Here is a 16,501-nt window from a genome sequence, read left to right on the forward strand (position 1 = left end):
TATTTTTCATAATATACATTTATTATATATTTAATGTCGTCTTCGTGTAAAAAGTACAAGTCTTCAATGGCAACAATAACACACGTGTACAAACACTTTAGTGAGACACCGTAACGTGTAAAAACATTGAAAGTATCAACTCGTTCTCCATTAGCAAAAAAATCAAACGAATGAGATAACATAAAAATATACAAGTGACTACACTGCATGAACATAAATATAATATTACTGATTTGTGCCTCCCTGTTCCTACTTTACTTATTGTATTTCTTTTGGAATGTTCGTTGTATTGCCCACAGTAACACAACTTCAGTGGAAAGTGTGCCTTATGTAAAGAAAATAAATTAGTTCCCACAGTAAAACATTTTACTCATGCTTCATTAATTGCATTACATCACTTATTTTCTACGAAATGCTTTCTAAAGTAATTATCGAAACTTGGTAATAAAATGAAAATAAAGTATAATTGTATTTGTGCAGTTCATTGTGTAAAGTTTGACTGTAAAAGTACAATCAAAACCTTTTTTTCAATACTGAATTAAACCTCTTTGAAAAATAATACAGCACTATAGAGGGTATCAAACGTTTTCCTGTCAAATACTTAATGAAGGAGTGCCAACACTGTGTACACCCGTTAATATTTCCAAGATCCGATAACCATTGCATATTGCAATACATTGTATTCACGCATCATGTATACTTTAAACTGAATTTGAATTCTAAGTTCAACAAAAATAGAAACCAATAAAGTACGATGGAGATCGACGAATGTTATCAACCTCAACGGTTTTCTCGAATATATTAATGACCCAGTAGAAATTTTTCTTTCGAGATTAATCTTTATGCCTACAACCGTAAAAAATTATTTGTATATAAAAAAAAATCTAAACTCAACTACAAACCCTGCACTCATTTATATCTCAATCAAAGTGATGCCAAAAATGTTTAAAAGACTCCCAAAATGAAGCACTTCCATGAAAATACAATATGTACAGCATTTTTTTTTTTTACAGAAATATCAATTCTCACGACATTTTAGTACACAGAAAATGCAAGCACAGCATAAAACACTGTGCCTTGTGCACCGCAATGCGATGAGCAACATCTTCCACTGGGCACATGGAGGGCATGCGAAAGGAAGAGGCTCCACGCACAGGCTTCAGAGCAGCTTCTGATGAATTATTTCCCAAACCATTCTTCTTCTGAAGTACGGCATATGTTGCTGGAAAACGAATAACAATATTAAAATATTTGCATTGCAAAGATAACACACTTTGACACGGGCTTAAAATACAAAAAATATTTGCCACGTCTAAGTTAGCACATTGGTTCGTTAAGTATGCATCCTCAACCATTTCCTCTCATTATAACCGATACACCATGTGCCAATGCAGTGCCTAAAATATCATTTTAAATACAGGAAATGCAATGAAATGCATTAGCAGGGGTCACGTACAGAAAAATACTTTTAAAAAGACTGGTCAAGAAGAAATGCAAAAGGATTGGGCAAAGAGCCAGTAAAGTCACACGGTAAAAATAATTACATGAGCCAATTGACATTTTTCTAGTAAGAATTGTAAAAAAGCAGGCAATGGTTCATCTGGAGATGCTTACTTGTGTGAAGGTGATGGGCTTTTCCCTGGTAATGTAGTCTGCATATTTACAGGCAAACATGCCACAGTCACTCCCATTCATCTGTTGGGGGATCTCCTGCAAGTTTGATAAAAATGCATTTTAGTTCGCCGCTGTTTTACTCAATAATATATTTTAATTAATACTTGAAGCCAGTGATACAAACAATTTAATTAATACAATACAAAACTTCCCTTGCGAAAGTGAATGCAATCCACTTGTCTTTCATCTTATTTAATACATTTAAACTAGAAGAGTAACAGCACACGTTCACATAAAAGCATTGTTGCGTGTGTTTTGCATTTCGGCAATGTTCGTAAAGGACAAGCAGGTAATTAATAAATTTCGATTTAAAGCTTTCGTGACTGCAGGGGTTCATCTTCTTGGTTCTTTCGGTAAAGTGACGTAGGAGGGAAATAATAAAATAATAAAAATAAAACATTCTAAAATACAATTCTCACGACGTTTCGGCCACAACGCAAGCAGTTATCTGCGTTGTGGCCGAAACGTCGTGAGAATTGTATTTTCTAAAGTTGTATTTTTTATTATTTCCCTTCTACATGACTTTACCGAAAGAACCAAGAAGAGGTATTTAATAATTCACTACAACATTTATTGAGAGCACTGAGCACAACACTTCTCAAATTGACATAAGGAACATAAGTCCATTAATTACAATTCAAAAGTAACTTACATTAGGCTTCATGCTGTATGTTTTCCAGCCTGTGATGTCAAAGGGCTGTCCTTTCTTATCCTTACTCTCTTCCCTGAGGTACTGCCTGCAGGGAAAAAGGTTATTATACTCACACCGTAACTGCCATGTCAAACAGTTGCTTTGCATATATCGTTATTTCAATGGACTTTTAACCTTGCTAAATTAAAGGCAATTCATCAAAAACATATAATGAAGAGCGCCTGAATGGTTAAACCGGACGAGAGTTTGTGGTCGTTACAAAACAGAAGGACAATTATCACTAAATAAGTTTTTAATTTTATCGGAATTCTCAGCACAACTGTACGAGGTAGTTAATTGGCAGTTGTAGGGAATGCTGTAGTTACACAAGTGTAGTTATACAAAAATATATCAATGGTTTTGAGTGTCAACATGTATTCTAGTTTCTCACTCACATCAAGATATTACAGACTTCATTGTTGCTATTGCCCATGGAATCGTAATATGTCAATGTCTTCTTTTTGAAGTTGATCGCCTGAGAGATAAAAACATACGTTATTAATGACCTGTGCTCCTTATAACCGATAAGTTTACTTGAGGTTCTATTACTTGAGGAAAACAATTTAGCACAATTCTAGATTTGAAGCTTTCGTGACTGCAAGGATTCATACTCATAGTTCTTTCGGTAAAGTCACGTAGGTAAAAAATGAAATTAAAATTCATAAAAATAAAACAATAAAATCACATTTAAAACAATAAAATCACATTTTATTGTTTTATTTTGATTAATTTTAATTTCATTTTTTACCTACGTGACTTTACCGAAAGAACTAAGAGTAATTTAGCACAACATAAAATGAGTCACAATTGGCAAAACCCATACGTTTGTTTAGTAATAACGCCACCATATTGGTGGTGTGTGTACACTGGTGCAATTATAAGGCCACCATCGTACTAAATGGAACAAAATAAATGGTTTATGTTTGAATTTCAGCCACCCCAGGACAAATACCGATAACTACGATGTCCCAGCAAGGCCAATTATATACCTCTTGAGGCCCCGTAACATTATGAAATACGCAGCAAATACTGCAGGGGATGACATAAATGACTGGTCGTTCAGGGTTAATTTATTCAGAATCCCATTATGAAAATGTTTAAATGTGGACATGTGGTCAGAGGTTATGGAATTACCACCACATGCTACAGCATTTGAGAATGCATCCCTTTGGCATTAAACGAAATTTCTAAATATTTAATTATAGGTTAGCACATCATCCTCAGATTTTGAGAAGTTTTCCCTCCCGGTGACTATAGATACTGCCTATTATCTCTAACTGTTCTCGTACAGGTAGTGTGCCTATAACTGATCATATACTCCTCTTCGAGTTGTCTTTATTTGCATATTTACCATACTACCGTCTCCATTCCTTCTTGTAAACCCTGAATAATTCTTCCCCTCATTTCCTTAAAAAAATCCTAACAAAATGTCCATCTCTAAATAATCTCAATATGCATTACAACTTCAGATATCTGCATTTGGACACTTTATAACTGTGGGATAATTTGAACTCAAATAGCATTTAGTTACCAGTGTATAGTGGCACAAACTTGCAATCCAGCACTTTGGTGCCATGGCATTGTGGGACACAGTTTTACTAAACTCCAAAACTCAATGGCACGAGGGTATGACCAGGTGATGGTAATGCATTAAGATGGGTTCATAGACCTGTCTGTGCAGAGCTTTGAGCATTATCTCTTCACACACATGGGGCCATACTCTTTGGTTCTTTCGGTAAAGTCACGTAGGTAGAAAAAATAATAGACAATCGTCATCGGGTGAGACAACCACAACAAGAAAACTGCTGAAGCACAGGGGTTTTAACACAGTATTCTGGTATCCTCCAAGAGACGAGACTAACTTCAAAGTAACTGGGATAAAAAAAATCCCGATACAAGACTCCTCCTCTAAAGACTCTTGAACTTTAGTGAGGCGTTTCTAAATTAATAGATGAACATTGTTATTGAAGTGGACGGCACGTACGGCGAGGCACCAGTGCACATCCAGGTGGATAGGCACCAGCGCGAGGTCAAACTGGAAGACGTCCACCCTCTTGGTCCATCGCTTGACCCCCTGGAAGCCGGCGCTCTTCACGCGTGGGTAGAAGAATGTGTTGAAGGCGTGCACCGTGGCCTTGCCCTCACCTTTGCCTCGCTCCATTATGAGGCTCATGTAGAAGTTGATGACCTATACGGGGAAGGGGGGCAGGGTTACAGAGGGAGAAAAGAGCGCAGGATAAAACAGGTTGGTGGCATTTAATTGCTTTGTTTTTTGGAGCTACTCTGTTGAATTGGTTAATTAGTGGGGTATAAGGTTGTGATGGAAAGTGTCTAGAACTAAGAGCCAAGCTGTATGTTGCTCTAGGGAACCCTTGGGCTTGTCAGGAGTGGCCAAGCACAACGAAAAACTAATGCATACCCATGGATTTATGTAATGGTTCCCTACATGTGTTATCTTTGGATCTATTTAATTAGCAGTATGAAAGCTAACGGGTATCGATCGGTCAGGGAAAATACGTTGACATATTTGCAATTGATATTCTTATCTCTTGTTTGTGTCTAAGTTTTGGACAACCCTTCGATTCATTTGGCAATTTTTCAAGAGGCTAAGTCTCAAAGAGCAACACAATTTTATACTAACATTTATTTTATATTGTATATTTTTTTACGAGTTATAATGATTCCCGTTATGAACAGACGAATGGACAGAGCAAATGCATAAAATTCACAAAGTTTGCGATTGGCACTGGGTTGCAACAGAACAAGTCAGGTCCACATGATAGCTTGGGGGATGTTTCTCCCACTAATCTGCGCATACATTCATTTTATTATTAAACATATATGGCTACAAATACGCACACAATAAACAAAAATATAAAATATATACATACACATAAATATATGTATACAAATATACATGCACATATATATATTACAAATGCACTAAATTACCAGCTCTAATTCCAACCTCTTTCATCCCACCTCATCATTTAGCCAGTTGAGGTGCTGCAAGGTCTTGATGTCCTTCCGCGTGATGGATAACCGGAAAGCCTCGGAGAGCACTTCGTCCGTACTCCCATAGCCAAACGCCCGATCAATCTCCACCTCCATTTCCTGTGAGAAATACAAACTTATCTCCTCACCTTCGCAGCGCTGGGTCCCCTCAACAACTCGAATGCAGCGTTTCCGTAATATGGCAATACTATATATCGGTCGACATAAGATGCAGGATAATTTTGCAATTGCGACTCATGTCATTTTTGTTTCATAAAGCAAAGTTAAGTGAAACTGATAACGTGAAAAATTGTACTGTGGCAACGCGGCTCAATTGAGCATCGGGCCAGGCCAGTGCCTGACCTCGGTGAGCGGAGGAAACTCGACGTCCTCGATTCGCTCCTCCTCCACGTGCTCGGGCTCTGGGATTTCTTCCACCACCGCCGGCACCCGCTCCGCCAGCAGCAGCCGCTCCCGGATCTGCTCGGAGAGGTCCTTCTCCTGCTGGGCCCTCTGTGGCATTCCAGCACGCGCATGACAAAGACGAAAACCTCAAAAACCAACTTTATATCACACTTCCCATTTGTTTTCTTCTTTTTTTCGTTCTACAAAAAATTCCCATTGTCACATGGGGTCATCTGCTGCAATTTTCCTGCTCCATGTGTTTCTATTCTGTACCTATTCTAGTCATATCAACTTTCCTCATATCTAATTCCTCTATATCATTCCATGTCATGTTTGGTCTCTCTTTATCCCGTCTGCCCTATTACCTGCAAATTGAAATAATTATGAATCACATATTGCGATTGTGCCATTAGCGAAGTGTTCATTCAAATCAGTGTGATTCTTCGTGTTAGAGAACAACCCATAGAAGTGGACACCACAGTACTTGAGCACCCTTCAAGTGACCTGAGGTCCATAAAGTAAGAGGCAGTACTTTCCCATCCATGCTGCCACTGACAGTCATATTAATTGCATGATAGTCAAACTGATATTTTAAATTCTCACAGCTGAAATGTATCCTAATTAAATGCAGAAACCAGATTAATGGGATTATTTATTGTGCAGTCATTGGTGATTGGGTTGAGAACATCAACTCGCTACACTTGAAAAGTCAGTTAAACCTCAGCAGAGCCAAGCCCAGCACTTTGACCTCTCAGACAGCATGAAACTTCCTTCATTTTCAATTTAAGTTTACTATTGTTTAGCGTTTAGTTCTAAAGAGTAGGTCACTGCACGTTAGTATCGGGGCAAAAGAGTAAAGACATTCTTTCACAAGGTTAGCTATTCCTTCTTTATCGTTTTCCATAAAAGACCGTTTAAGGACCAACTGCAACAAGGAAAAACAAGGTGCATGATTAATAACTATTTGGCATGTGGCCACATATGCGGCACTAAAGGTATGCTGCCTGCTGCAAGTATTTTATTATATGGTCATATGACTTTAAATCAGTTTAACACATCGGCTTTCACGGCCAATATTATTTATTATACAGGTTTTTTTTGGGTTAGATCATGTAAATATGTGTCGTTAAACCCCCCACTACCCGACACAGCCAATTAGTAAGGTTTGTCACGTAAACAGAACATGGAAATTCCTTCCTAGTACAGCAGACCGGCGTGTTGGAGAGTAGGTCCACAACATTTACAATTCGAGTACTCTAATTGTAAAACTCTACAATGGATTTTAAAACAGGGAAGCAGAACCTCTGTAGGTCTCACCCCTTCCTCTTTAGGCCTCACCGTCTTCCTCTCCCAATGCCCTTACTCCTTAGGCCCCGGCACCTTTCCTTTTTAGGCTCCTCCCCTTCATCTTTAGGCCCCACCTTTTTCTGTCTTGGCCCCACCCCTTTCCCCAGACAGTGTTGGGCTGGTTTGGGTAGTGGTGGGGGTTGTGTAAGGAGGGCAGGGAGTGTGTGCGTGCTCAACTATGTGCGTGTGTATATATATGTTGAACTTATTTCGCACCATACGTAGCCAACCTTGCTAATTGGAGGTGCGGGGGAAGGACAACAACAAACGAGGTAGTAGTGGGTGGGGACAATAGGTGGTAGTGGGGCTGCTTCACTATGACCAAAATCCCTCTTAGAGCAATATACTAATATGTTACTGAATACAGTAACGTATTAGTTTACACTATGACTTAAAGCTTTGGTGACTGCAGGAATTCATATTCTTGGGTCTTTCGGTAAAGTCACGTAGATAGAATAAATAATACAAATAAAATATCATGACGTTTCGTTCGCAACACAAGTAAACGTCATCAGGATGCAGGTTGCTTATTATATTTTTTTCTATCTAAGTAACTTTACCGAAAGACCCAAGAATATTGACACCATGACATACCCTTTCCTCATAAAGTTGTGACTTGATTGTTTCCTCCAAGATGTGTCGGCCTTTATCCTTGGTGATGCCATCGTATTTAGTCTTTCTGCAAAAACAAACGTGCCAGTTCATAACGGATGTTGCAGAACATCACAGTTGTAGTCAAATTCTGTTAAAGTTCAATATTTCATTTGAACCAACTTTATACGTGGAATTCCAAACAATGTTAATGATTGGTATGACACTAACTAATAAAACACACTGTGACCACTATTGTCGTAATTATATATGCAATATAGTTCACAAATGTTTAGCTAATGATACAAAATAAAACTAAATAACTATTATGGATATTTGTAGAAGGTACACTTTTATAGCCTTGGGCAGGACACTAAACAACACAAGTACAACACATGAACTGCCTCTGTAAACTGAAGATCTCACTAATAGTGTTTCCATATGAGGAGAAACTACAAAACAACACTTACATGTTTTTGAGCCACTGTTCAGACTCGGTGAGACTGTTTTGAAGGACGGCTGAAAAGCTGTGCACAATAGAAAAAAATCAAAGGTAAATTCTGGAAAGACAAAACACGCAAATAATCTACTATTGCCATCACCGGTGCCTATAATCGTGACATTATATAAATGTATCTTAATTGCATGATACATTAAGTAATTCAAAGGGACCAATTTTCATTGTCATCAAGTTATAAACTTTGTAGCCAGTAAGATATTTTTTTTAGTATGATCTTTCTTTCTGGGATGCAAAGGAGTGTTCAATATCTCATTGCAGGAAAAAAAACAAGTATAAAAACTTCAACAAGATTAATATGTGCAAAACAATAAAAACAACCTTACAGCTATACATAGCTTTGGTTCTAACAGCATTTCCTAATTTTTACCACAATGTCCAGCTGAACATGGGTCAATTACACCAAATGCACTGCGATTCAGTGATTATAGATGTGCACCCAATGTAAACTAAGGAAATAAAGAGACCAATCAAGACATTGATAACTGATGAATAAGTCAGTGCAGTGCCAACCTTGGTTGCATCGGCTTAGGTGGTAACATCTTCACAAAGATGAGAGAATCCGAGCCTGTAGACCCTGTTTAGAACAAAGCACGACAGTCCTGTGTGATCCACCAACTAAATCGTAAACAGTCCACTACTTTTGTTTAATTACACCAGGGGTGAAGACCCTATCGCCCATGGCCCAAATATATGGCCCACGGCTTGGTTTAATACGGCCCACGGCCACATTACTGTGAAGCGACACGCAAACAAAATGTATACGTCACTACAAGCATCTAAGCCACACGAATTGGATATTAAAAAAAAAATGGCACCACTATGTTTTTAATTTGAAGGCCCTCTTGCAGTGAAAGTCCCATTTGGCCCTCAGTAAGTAAAAGGATCCCCACCCCTGATTTACACCATACGCCCAATAACAATAAAAGCTCACCTGTTGAGTGTGAGGCTGATGACTGTTCCAATCTATGGGCCCCGTGTGGCTCTGGGCTGACTCGGGGTGACTCTTCATCGGCACGCGGGGACGTTGCGGAGGATGCCACAGTGGAATTGGATGAAGAGCAGAGGGCACTGCCACTGCCAAGCGTGCCATTGCTGGGTAGAAAAGGCCGATGCCACGGCAACGACATGGAGGCCCCCCGTCCCATTGAGCTGTACATCTCCACCAGCTGCTGGTACTTCTTGTGCTCCTCGTGTCGGATTATCTGCGATGGGTGGGGGGGGATGTCCATCACACACGATGAGCATTCGTGGGGAGGCACTAACTGCAACCCCAATGTGCGACTTTCCCTTTCATCGCACACATATGAGCATATATAAGTAGCGGTCCGTTTCGTGTCTCCACAAATAAGAATATTTTAGCAAGGGAAACTTGCAGTGATAGACGTGACTGCGGTGTGTGTTTATGTATAGTCCACCAAAGGAACTTTGAAAGTCCAATTCAGCCCTCATGAAGGAAAGGGCTCCCTCCTCACCCCTGCTGCAGGGTGAAAGGCTAAAGAAGCATTACCTGGTGCGGTGTGGTTGGGTATCGGCGATGCGTGCCCACAGGTAGAAAAGAGCGAGACGTCTGTGTAGAACGCGTGGACTGTGGAATTGGTGAAAACGCCTTGTCATACACAGACTTGAATGGATTCTCTTTGGGTGGTTGCGGTGGCTGGTGCTGCTGCGGCTGCTTCTCTGAACTCTTTGGTTTGTTGTCTGACATCCTGCAGTTTAGGCACAAGTGCAAATGCAGGTGTAGTTTTAAATCACCAACTTTGAAACACGTGAGATATTACAAAAAAAACATTAACGTAGTTGCTCTTACCTGTGGGTGGAGTGATTCGAGTGATTATGCACTAGAGTTTTATTTGACTGGTAAACGTTGCTCTCTGAGGAGTACAACTTATTTATCCGAATGGGGTTCCTGCTCACGACTGGCTTAACGTCACCCCAACAACCTGGAAGAAAAAAAACACAATATCAATAGTCAACAACACCGCCGCTCTTACAAATCCTCATGCCAACAGGATTTATTAGACAGAAAATGTGTTTTTTTCAAAAATGTATCACTTGCCTATGGAGTTGGTCTGCTCTCTTTGAGTTGACACCACTTTGATTTGCAAAGGTGTGGTGGTGTGTCTTGGTGGCTCATGGATTTCTAAAAATATAAAATTTTCATATTGTACTTTATTATCACCTCAAAGGTATACAAATAGCATTGTTGAATTACTAACAATCATACTGTATTTGAAAGAAAACAAGACTGATTCAATGTGCACAGCGATAAAAACTGCCTCAAAATCTGATGGATTATGGTTTCTGATGTTGCTCACTCACCCAAGTCAGCTTTTGTCCTCGCTTGGCCCAGCGGTGGGAAACTGTTTTGTATATGTGATGATGAAATAAAACTCTGAAAGATTAAAGCATTCACAACATGCCAAATATTATAATTAACAATTATATAAAGTCGGTAAATTTTTGTTGTAAAGTAATGCGGTTCATTTTACCGATACAATACATATGCTGAAATAATGCTTAAGAGGTAGATAATGTTTGGTTATCAATTTAAGGATTAAAACAGATGAGAAAGCATGCTGCACAATGCAATGCTTAAATACAAATTGGCAAGCAAGTTAAGAATTAAATAACACCGGTCAACATTTTTCAATTTACAAACTTACAAGTGGAAATTTAGCATTCTGAGTTAAATAAAATAAAATTAACATGTTGTTGTTCTTCAGTGCCTTTTGAAACCACTGACTGATGCCTGACTTATTACATTGGGGGAAAAAATAACATCTAGACGGATATGTGAAGGAGACCTATCGTCTGCTTATAAATCTTGTTTATATTCTCCATCATACTACTAATTATTTAGAGTTTTAATTGGAGACCACGAACTTTGATTTAAACCCAATATCTCCGCAGTTAATTCTCACTGTAGAAACAGTCATCAGTCCTTTGAGTCACTTAACCACATCTATCCCGACTAGAATACGTTGACAGCAGCAGCAGGTAAAAATGTGCCAAGTAGATATATATGACACATCTCATCATTTATTTTACCTTATTCAAAACAGTCTTGCGATCGCTGTTTAAGAAATCCCCTTTCAGCCACCATCCATCTGCAGCGAGGCCCCTCGACGTGGTGCCTCCACCCGTAGCAACCGACGCGAGTGCCGCCCCGTCCTCCCTCGTGCCGGACTGTGCCGCCACGGAACTGCTCCCCGCATCGCTCTCCACTCTCCCAGAGAACGACGCCAACCCGACAGGGCGGCGCGCCATCAGCGCCGACGACTGCAGCTTCAGATAACTGCCGAAGGCTGGGAGACGCGCTGACATCCAGCTCACGGCACCTGACACAAGACGTTTGGCGCTATCCGTCACCGAGGTGCCGGTCAAACGCACTCCCTCGAGGATTTTGTCTGTGAAGGTACAAAGAAAAGATGTTGTTCAGTGCTCAAGTCATACTTACTTTATTTAACGATAACAAGGCAATAGCAGGTTCTTGTGCACACAGGGTAATTTGGCCATGACTTAGGCCGTGAAAATTTTACTTTACACGCATGTACATTACATTATAAGCAAACGTCGGATATTAGCACACATGGCTGTATTTCCCAGGGGTGTGCTTGTATCTAACGTCTGCTGTACTTCTCTGTCTATGATCAAACCAAACGGAATGCACATGATCGTCATATTTCCAGATAAAAGGGTTGGGCCCGCATAACGCTTGACAGCAGCTTGTATGACGACCATGCAATTTTTTTGTCAATAATCATTTGTATTGTGCCCTAACATAGAAAATCATACCAGGGGCTTTAGACAAATGACAAAAAAATAAACACTAGTTATTATCCCACTTGAATAAGAAACGAATGTCGTGTCACTTGTGGATTTAGAAAATGTTTGCTTTGAGTGCGTTTTTGAATGACAGCAACGACTCAGCAAATCTACAATGGCTGGTTCAGGGCAGTCTACCAAAATCTACTGTTGTTATGTACCTCTGTGGCCCCACATACATGCTCCCCACCTTCACAAACACACATTTACGAGCATGAAGTATGGCCAAATAACTACCACGACCTGCACGGCATGCGGAGGCCCTCATCTAGCAGTGCTTTGATAAAAGGGCTGAACATGTGTACACACATTACTTATGGAGCACTCTGAAGCAGATGTACTTACCCTGTGAATGTGAACAATGTCGCACATGCGTATAAAGTTAGCACTGGCAACTGATCCACTAATTTGCTATTCCAGATGGGCACTGGTGCTTGTTTCACTTGTCTTCTTTTGATGGATTAATAATAGCAACAGATTAAAGATGTAATTTTAGATTTGTTATCCAAAGGGGGTGTTTATGAATAAACAATGCAGCAGTTATTGGTTACAGGGTATTGCTGAAAATGCATATGCAATAAGTTCACAGCTTCGTCTGAGTGTACGTGCGACTGTTACATTATACAACAACAAAAAACCTAATTTAATAAACCTGTTATGAAACGTAAAATCACTCAACATATTTGAGCATGAAGCAAATATATTCCAACTCAAATAAAATAATCAGCGTGACGTGCATAGCAGCAGAAATTCAACACTTGCGTCTGAAGATGTTACAACATCGAGTTCCCACCGCTCACTCCGTAGGGTAACACCCAGAGATGTGGACTCGAGTCATGGTGACTTGGACTCGAGTCAGACTCGAGTCATGAATTTGATGACTTGCGACTCGACTTGGACTTGCATAACAATGACTTTGTCCCACCTCTGGTAACACCGTTGCCAAAACCTCAAGCAAGCATCCCTGACCTTTCTTAAACCTCCAGGCATCCCATCTGCCCGTATGGAAAGACATTACCTTGTCTGAATATTTTTGCTTTGCCTTGTTGAGACTGCTCGTCCTCTTCACCGTCAATTCTGCAGACGTTCACCAGAACAGTAAATTAAACAAATCGGACTGCTGTGAGCTGTAACCCGCACAAGTCTTCAGATTTGACTGAAATAAAGGCTTTCACCAGATTAATCAACACTGAACTGCCAAACATCTCAATGAGACTTTACATAGTTGATAAAGGATCCAATTACAATACATAGGTTTTCACCGACTGTCGTGAGATGAAAGTTACTTCATTACTACGACTACATCACCGATATTGCGCCCAATCTCAACAAATCTCGGGAAATGAATTGTGCATGGATATTGCTTGCGAAGGTGATCACTCTTCATCATGTGCAATCGGCTGTCACGCTATGCGATAGGCAGCAGAGGGAAATGTATCAAAATATAATCGCACTGAATTTTAATAATAATACACCAACCCACACCGACCAGCGTGATGTATCGTTATACTTTGTGTAATGCTCGACAGGGACTCCAAACTATAGTATTTAATACCGTTCGTGTAAGTTGGTTAACATGTAAAACATCATTTGTTGCAAGCGATATATGTACCTTGTGAATAGATATTTGCAATTTACCCCTTGCAAACTCCCTCATCTTCCTTCCACCCTGAAGTGACTCACCACTCTGTCTTAAACGACTCCAACTCTCCTGGCTCCGTTGTCTAAACAGACTCCGCAAGTCCCCCTGAACATTCATTTTAAACGACCCTCATACGGTGCAAGGACTAAAGCACATCGGGAATCTTAATGCGTCTCTCACATCGGGGATTGGCAACCATAATGAGCCATTTTTTTCGAATTTTATTGTTTTAAGAGCCTCAATGGACGTGAATACGAGAGAGTCTTGAATAAATATCGTCACGGAGCAGGAGTCCTTAAAGAGCCGCAATTTGCCAACCCCTGCGCTTTACGTGGTAAAATACACGACGAAGTGGCTAAATTAAATGGAATATAAATCTCAATGAACCACGTTGTTTAATAAGAGACAACGGTTAGTGGAGGACAGCGGCTTTATGAACGGCGGTGTCGCTAAATAATTGAGACTTCAAATGAATGCCCCGCCGCTTAAAGCAGTAGCTATATAAAGGATGTACGTTTTAAATCAGTTACAGTTGTAAAAGAGGCATAATAGATTAAATAAAGAGCATGGTTAAGGGACGCATCGATTAAACATAAAATATACGTTTGTTAAACTCTGGATATGGGGCACATTGGTCAAAAAAAGTGGAACGAGACTGATTGGTTAAATAAGAAATATAATTTAGAGCTTTCGTGACTGTTTGTTTTCTCATTCATTCGTACCTGATTATGATTGCTTGTGTTGCAATCGAAACGTTGTATTCTATTATTTAATTTATTGTTTTGTCTACGTGACTTTACTGAAAGAACCAAAGAGTAATTGTAATTTAATCACGGAAAATGTGCTAAAGGGACGAGAAAAACCGGTAAAATTAACGACATACTATTTCAATTAGTTACGTATTGGACACTTGCCAGATTCGTTAAATATATGATGCAATGTTTATGGGACGCGGTGGTTAAATAAAGGACAAAGTGGTTAGATAAGGGAGCCACTCTCTGCTGCCATTCCACTCATTTGAACTTTACGCGCGAAAATGCGAAAGCTTCACTGCGTTCACAGAGAGCTGTACCACATCCCGTAAGCCACTCGCCCTCACTCCCTTGCGCGGATGACCGCGGCGATAATGTAAAGGCGTTAAACAACAACGTGGAAAAGTAAAATGTTGCGTTTGACTTTTGTTTAAACGATAACTCAACTCCATTCACTCGGGGGGCTGGCGACCAGCGTCTACCACGTGCGCACACGAAGCGACTCGCCGTGAAGTCATTGTCGTTAATAGATTTGTTAAAAGAAAATAAACACAGTTAATAGCGATAATGTTGTTAATTAGACGTCGTTATTATGAGGGAAGAGCGGCGAATGATTAAACGGGAGCCCCTCAGCCGCCCGCCTGTCTCACCTTACGAACGCTCTCTTGCGCGACTTCGCAGTAACGGACTGCTTCTCCGTCATCTCCAAAAAAAAAAGCAAAGTAAAGGTGTAAAAAAAAACACGGGGACCCTCTGCACAAACGCCTAAATGTGTGTTACTAGGAGCAAGGTAAATGTTATAAACAAATCATTTCTTAAAGTTGAGGCCTAACGCTAGACAACAAATATGGCGGGGAAATTCCGCTGAGTGTCGCACGCTCCCATTGGTCAATTTCACTCGGGGTCGCGAGGATGTAACGCGCGATGTGATTGGCTGTCGAGGTGATTTCCGGAAGATCTGCTTGTGTTTTTTTGGTCCCCTTCTGTTTTTAAACTACGGAAGTTTGCTCGACTGGGGCTTCTGGAAGACGGCTGCCGCTTCTGGAAGATAACTTTGGAAGACTCAAACTTTCATCTCCCTTACTATTTGGTTTTTTCGGGAAAGTCACGTAGCTATTCATCTTCTTATTATGTTTTATTTTTATTATTTTATTATTTCCCTTCTACGTGACTTTACCGAAAGAACCAAGAAGATGAATCCCTGCAGTCACGAAAGCTTTAAATCGAAATTTATAATCCCTTGTTCATCATGACGTCCTTTTTACTTCGATGTCTCAACATCGTTACGGAGACCACGTGACGTGAGGGTTGTAAGTTGACGCCGAGGAGGGGGGAGGAGGAGGCGCCTCGCCCCCCCATGTGGAGTGACGTCACCTGTTAATGATTATTAATGAGGGGGGCTATTCGATGTGGAGTGACGTCACCTGCTCATAATTATTCATGAGGGGGGATGGTGGTCCATGTGGAGTGACGTCACCTGCTCATAATTATTCATGAAGGGGGATGGTGGTCCATGTGGAGTGACGTCACCTGCTCATAATTATTAATAAGGGGGGGGGGGTCCATGTGGAGGACGTAACCTGTTCATGATTATTAATGAGGGGGGCTGGTCCACGTGGAGTGACGTCACGAGCGTTGCATATCGACATTCTTGGCTCACTGGCTTTTTTGCCCGTCCAAGGATGGGTGCATTTTACAGTAAATCTGAAATATTCAATAGAAAATGTGTTCAGCTCATGATTATTAATGAGGGGGGGGGGGGGGGGTGCCCCATGTGGAGTGACGTCACCCGATATTGGTTATTGGGGAGGGGTGCGGCATGTGCGCGAGTATAAATTTCCACACGGGCATGAATATTAATGAAGGGGGGTGCTCTTTTGCAGTGATGTCACGCACGGATGTAGCTCTGTGTTGCGTATATTTATTTTTTACCGTCGCTTTCTGTAAATAAACGTCATATTTGAAGCGACTTTGCGTAATCAAATATTTCGGAAGACCACTGCCAAGTTTGCATGTCTACCGCTCCCTGAAATCCACTGACATCTTTGCATGTCTACCGC

At 40.5% G+C, this 16,501-nt stretch overlaps 1 protein-coding gene across 1 annotated transcript; it reads right to left on the reverse strand.

Moving 5' to 3' along the window:
- On the reverse strand, window positions 1-15,281 carry LOC144729094 (sentrin-specific protease 1-like). The gene is made up of 18 exons (XM_078609005.1): window positions 15,092-15,281; window positions 13,066-13,124; window positions 11,271-11,629; window positions 10,542-10,614; window positions 10,279-10,362; window positions 10,030-10,162; window positions 9,730-9,928; window positions 9,154-9,424; window positions 8,733-8,796; window positions 8,173-8,229; window positions 7,706-7,790; window positions 5,723-5,872; window positions 5,348-5,479; window positions 4,350-4,553; window positions 2,761-2,840; window positions 2,327-2,411; window positions 1,615-1,710; window positions 1-1,222 (listed from the first exon to the last, which is right to left on the reverse strand). The coding sequence occupies exons 1-18, from the start codon at window positions 15,142-15,144 to the stop codon at window positions 1,160-1,162; spliced, it is 2,247 nt and encodes a 748-aa protein (XP_078465131.1). The 5' UTR covers window positions 15,145-15,281; the 3' UTR covers window positions 1-1,159.
- Window positions 15,282-16,501: the final 1,220 nt, after the last annotated feature.

Source organism: Lampetra planeri, chromosome 31, assembly GCF_965212315.1.
Source record: "Lampetra planeri chromosome 31, kcLamPlan1.2.h2, whole genome shotgun sequence".
NCBI lineage: Eukaryota > Metazoa > Chordata > Hyperoartia > Petromyzontiformes > Petromyzontidae > Lampetra > Lampetra planeri.

What these genes read in the sequence shown, in the direction of transcription:
- LOC144729094 (XM_078609005.1), bottom strand. Translation starts at nt 15,144, where the DNA reads ATGACGGAGAAGCAGTCCGTTACTGCGAAGTCGCGCAAGAGAGCGTTC. An exon ending in ACCCAACCACACCGCACCAG is followed by an intron (nt 9,425 to 9,729) that starts GTAATGCTTCTT and finishes CACCCATCGCAG; the next exon opens with ATAATCCGACACGAGGAGCA. An exon ending in AGTTTCCTCCGCTCACCGAG is followed by an intron (nt 5,480 to 5,722) that starts GTCAGGCACTGG and finishes TATTTCTCACAG; the next exon opens with GAAATGGAGGTGGAGATTGA.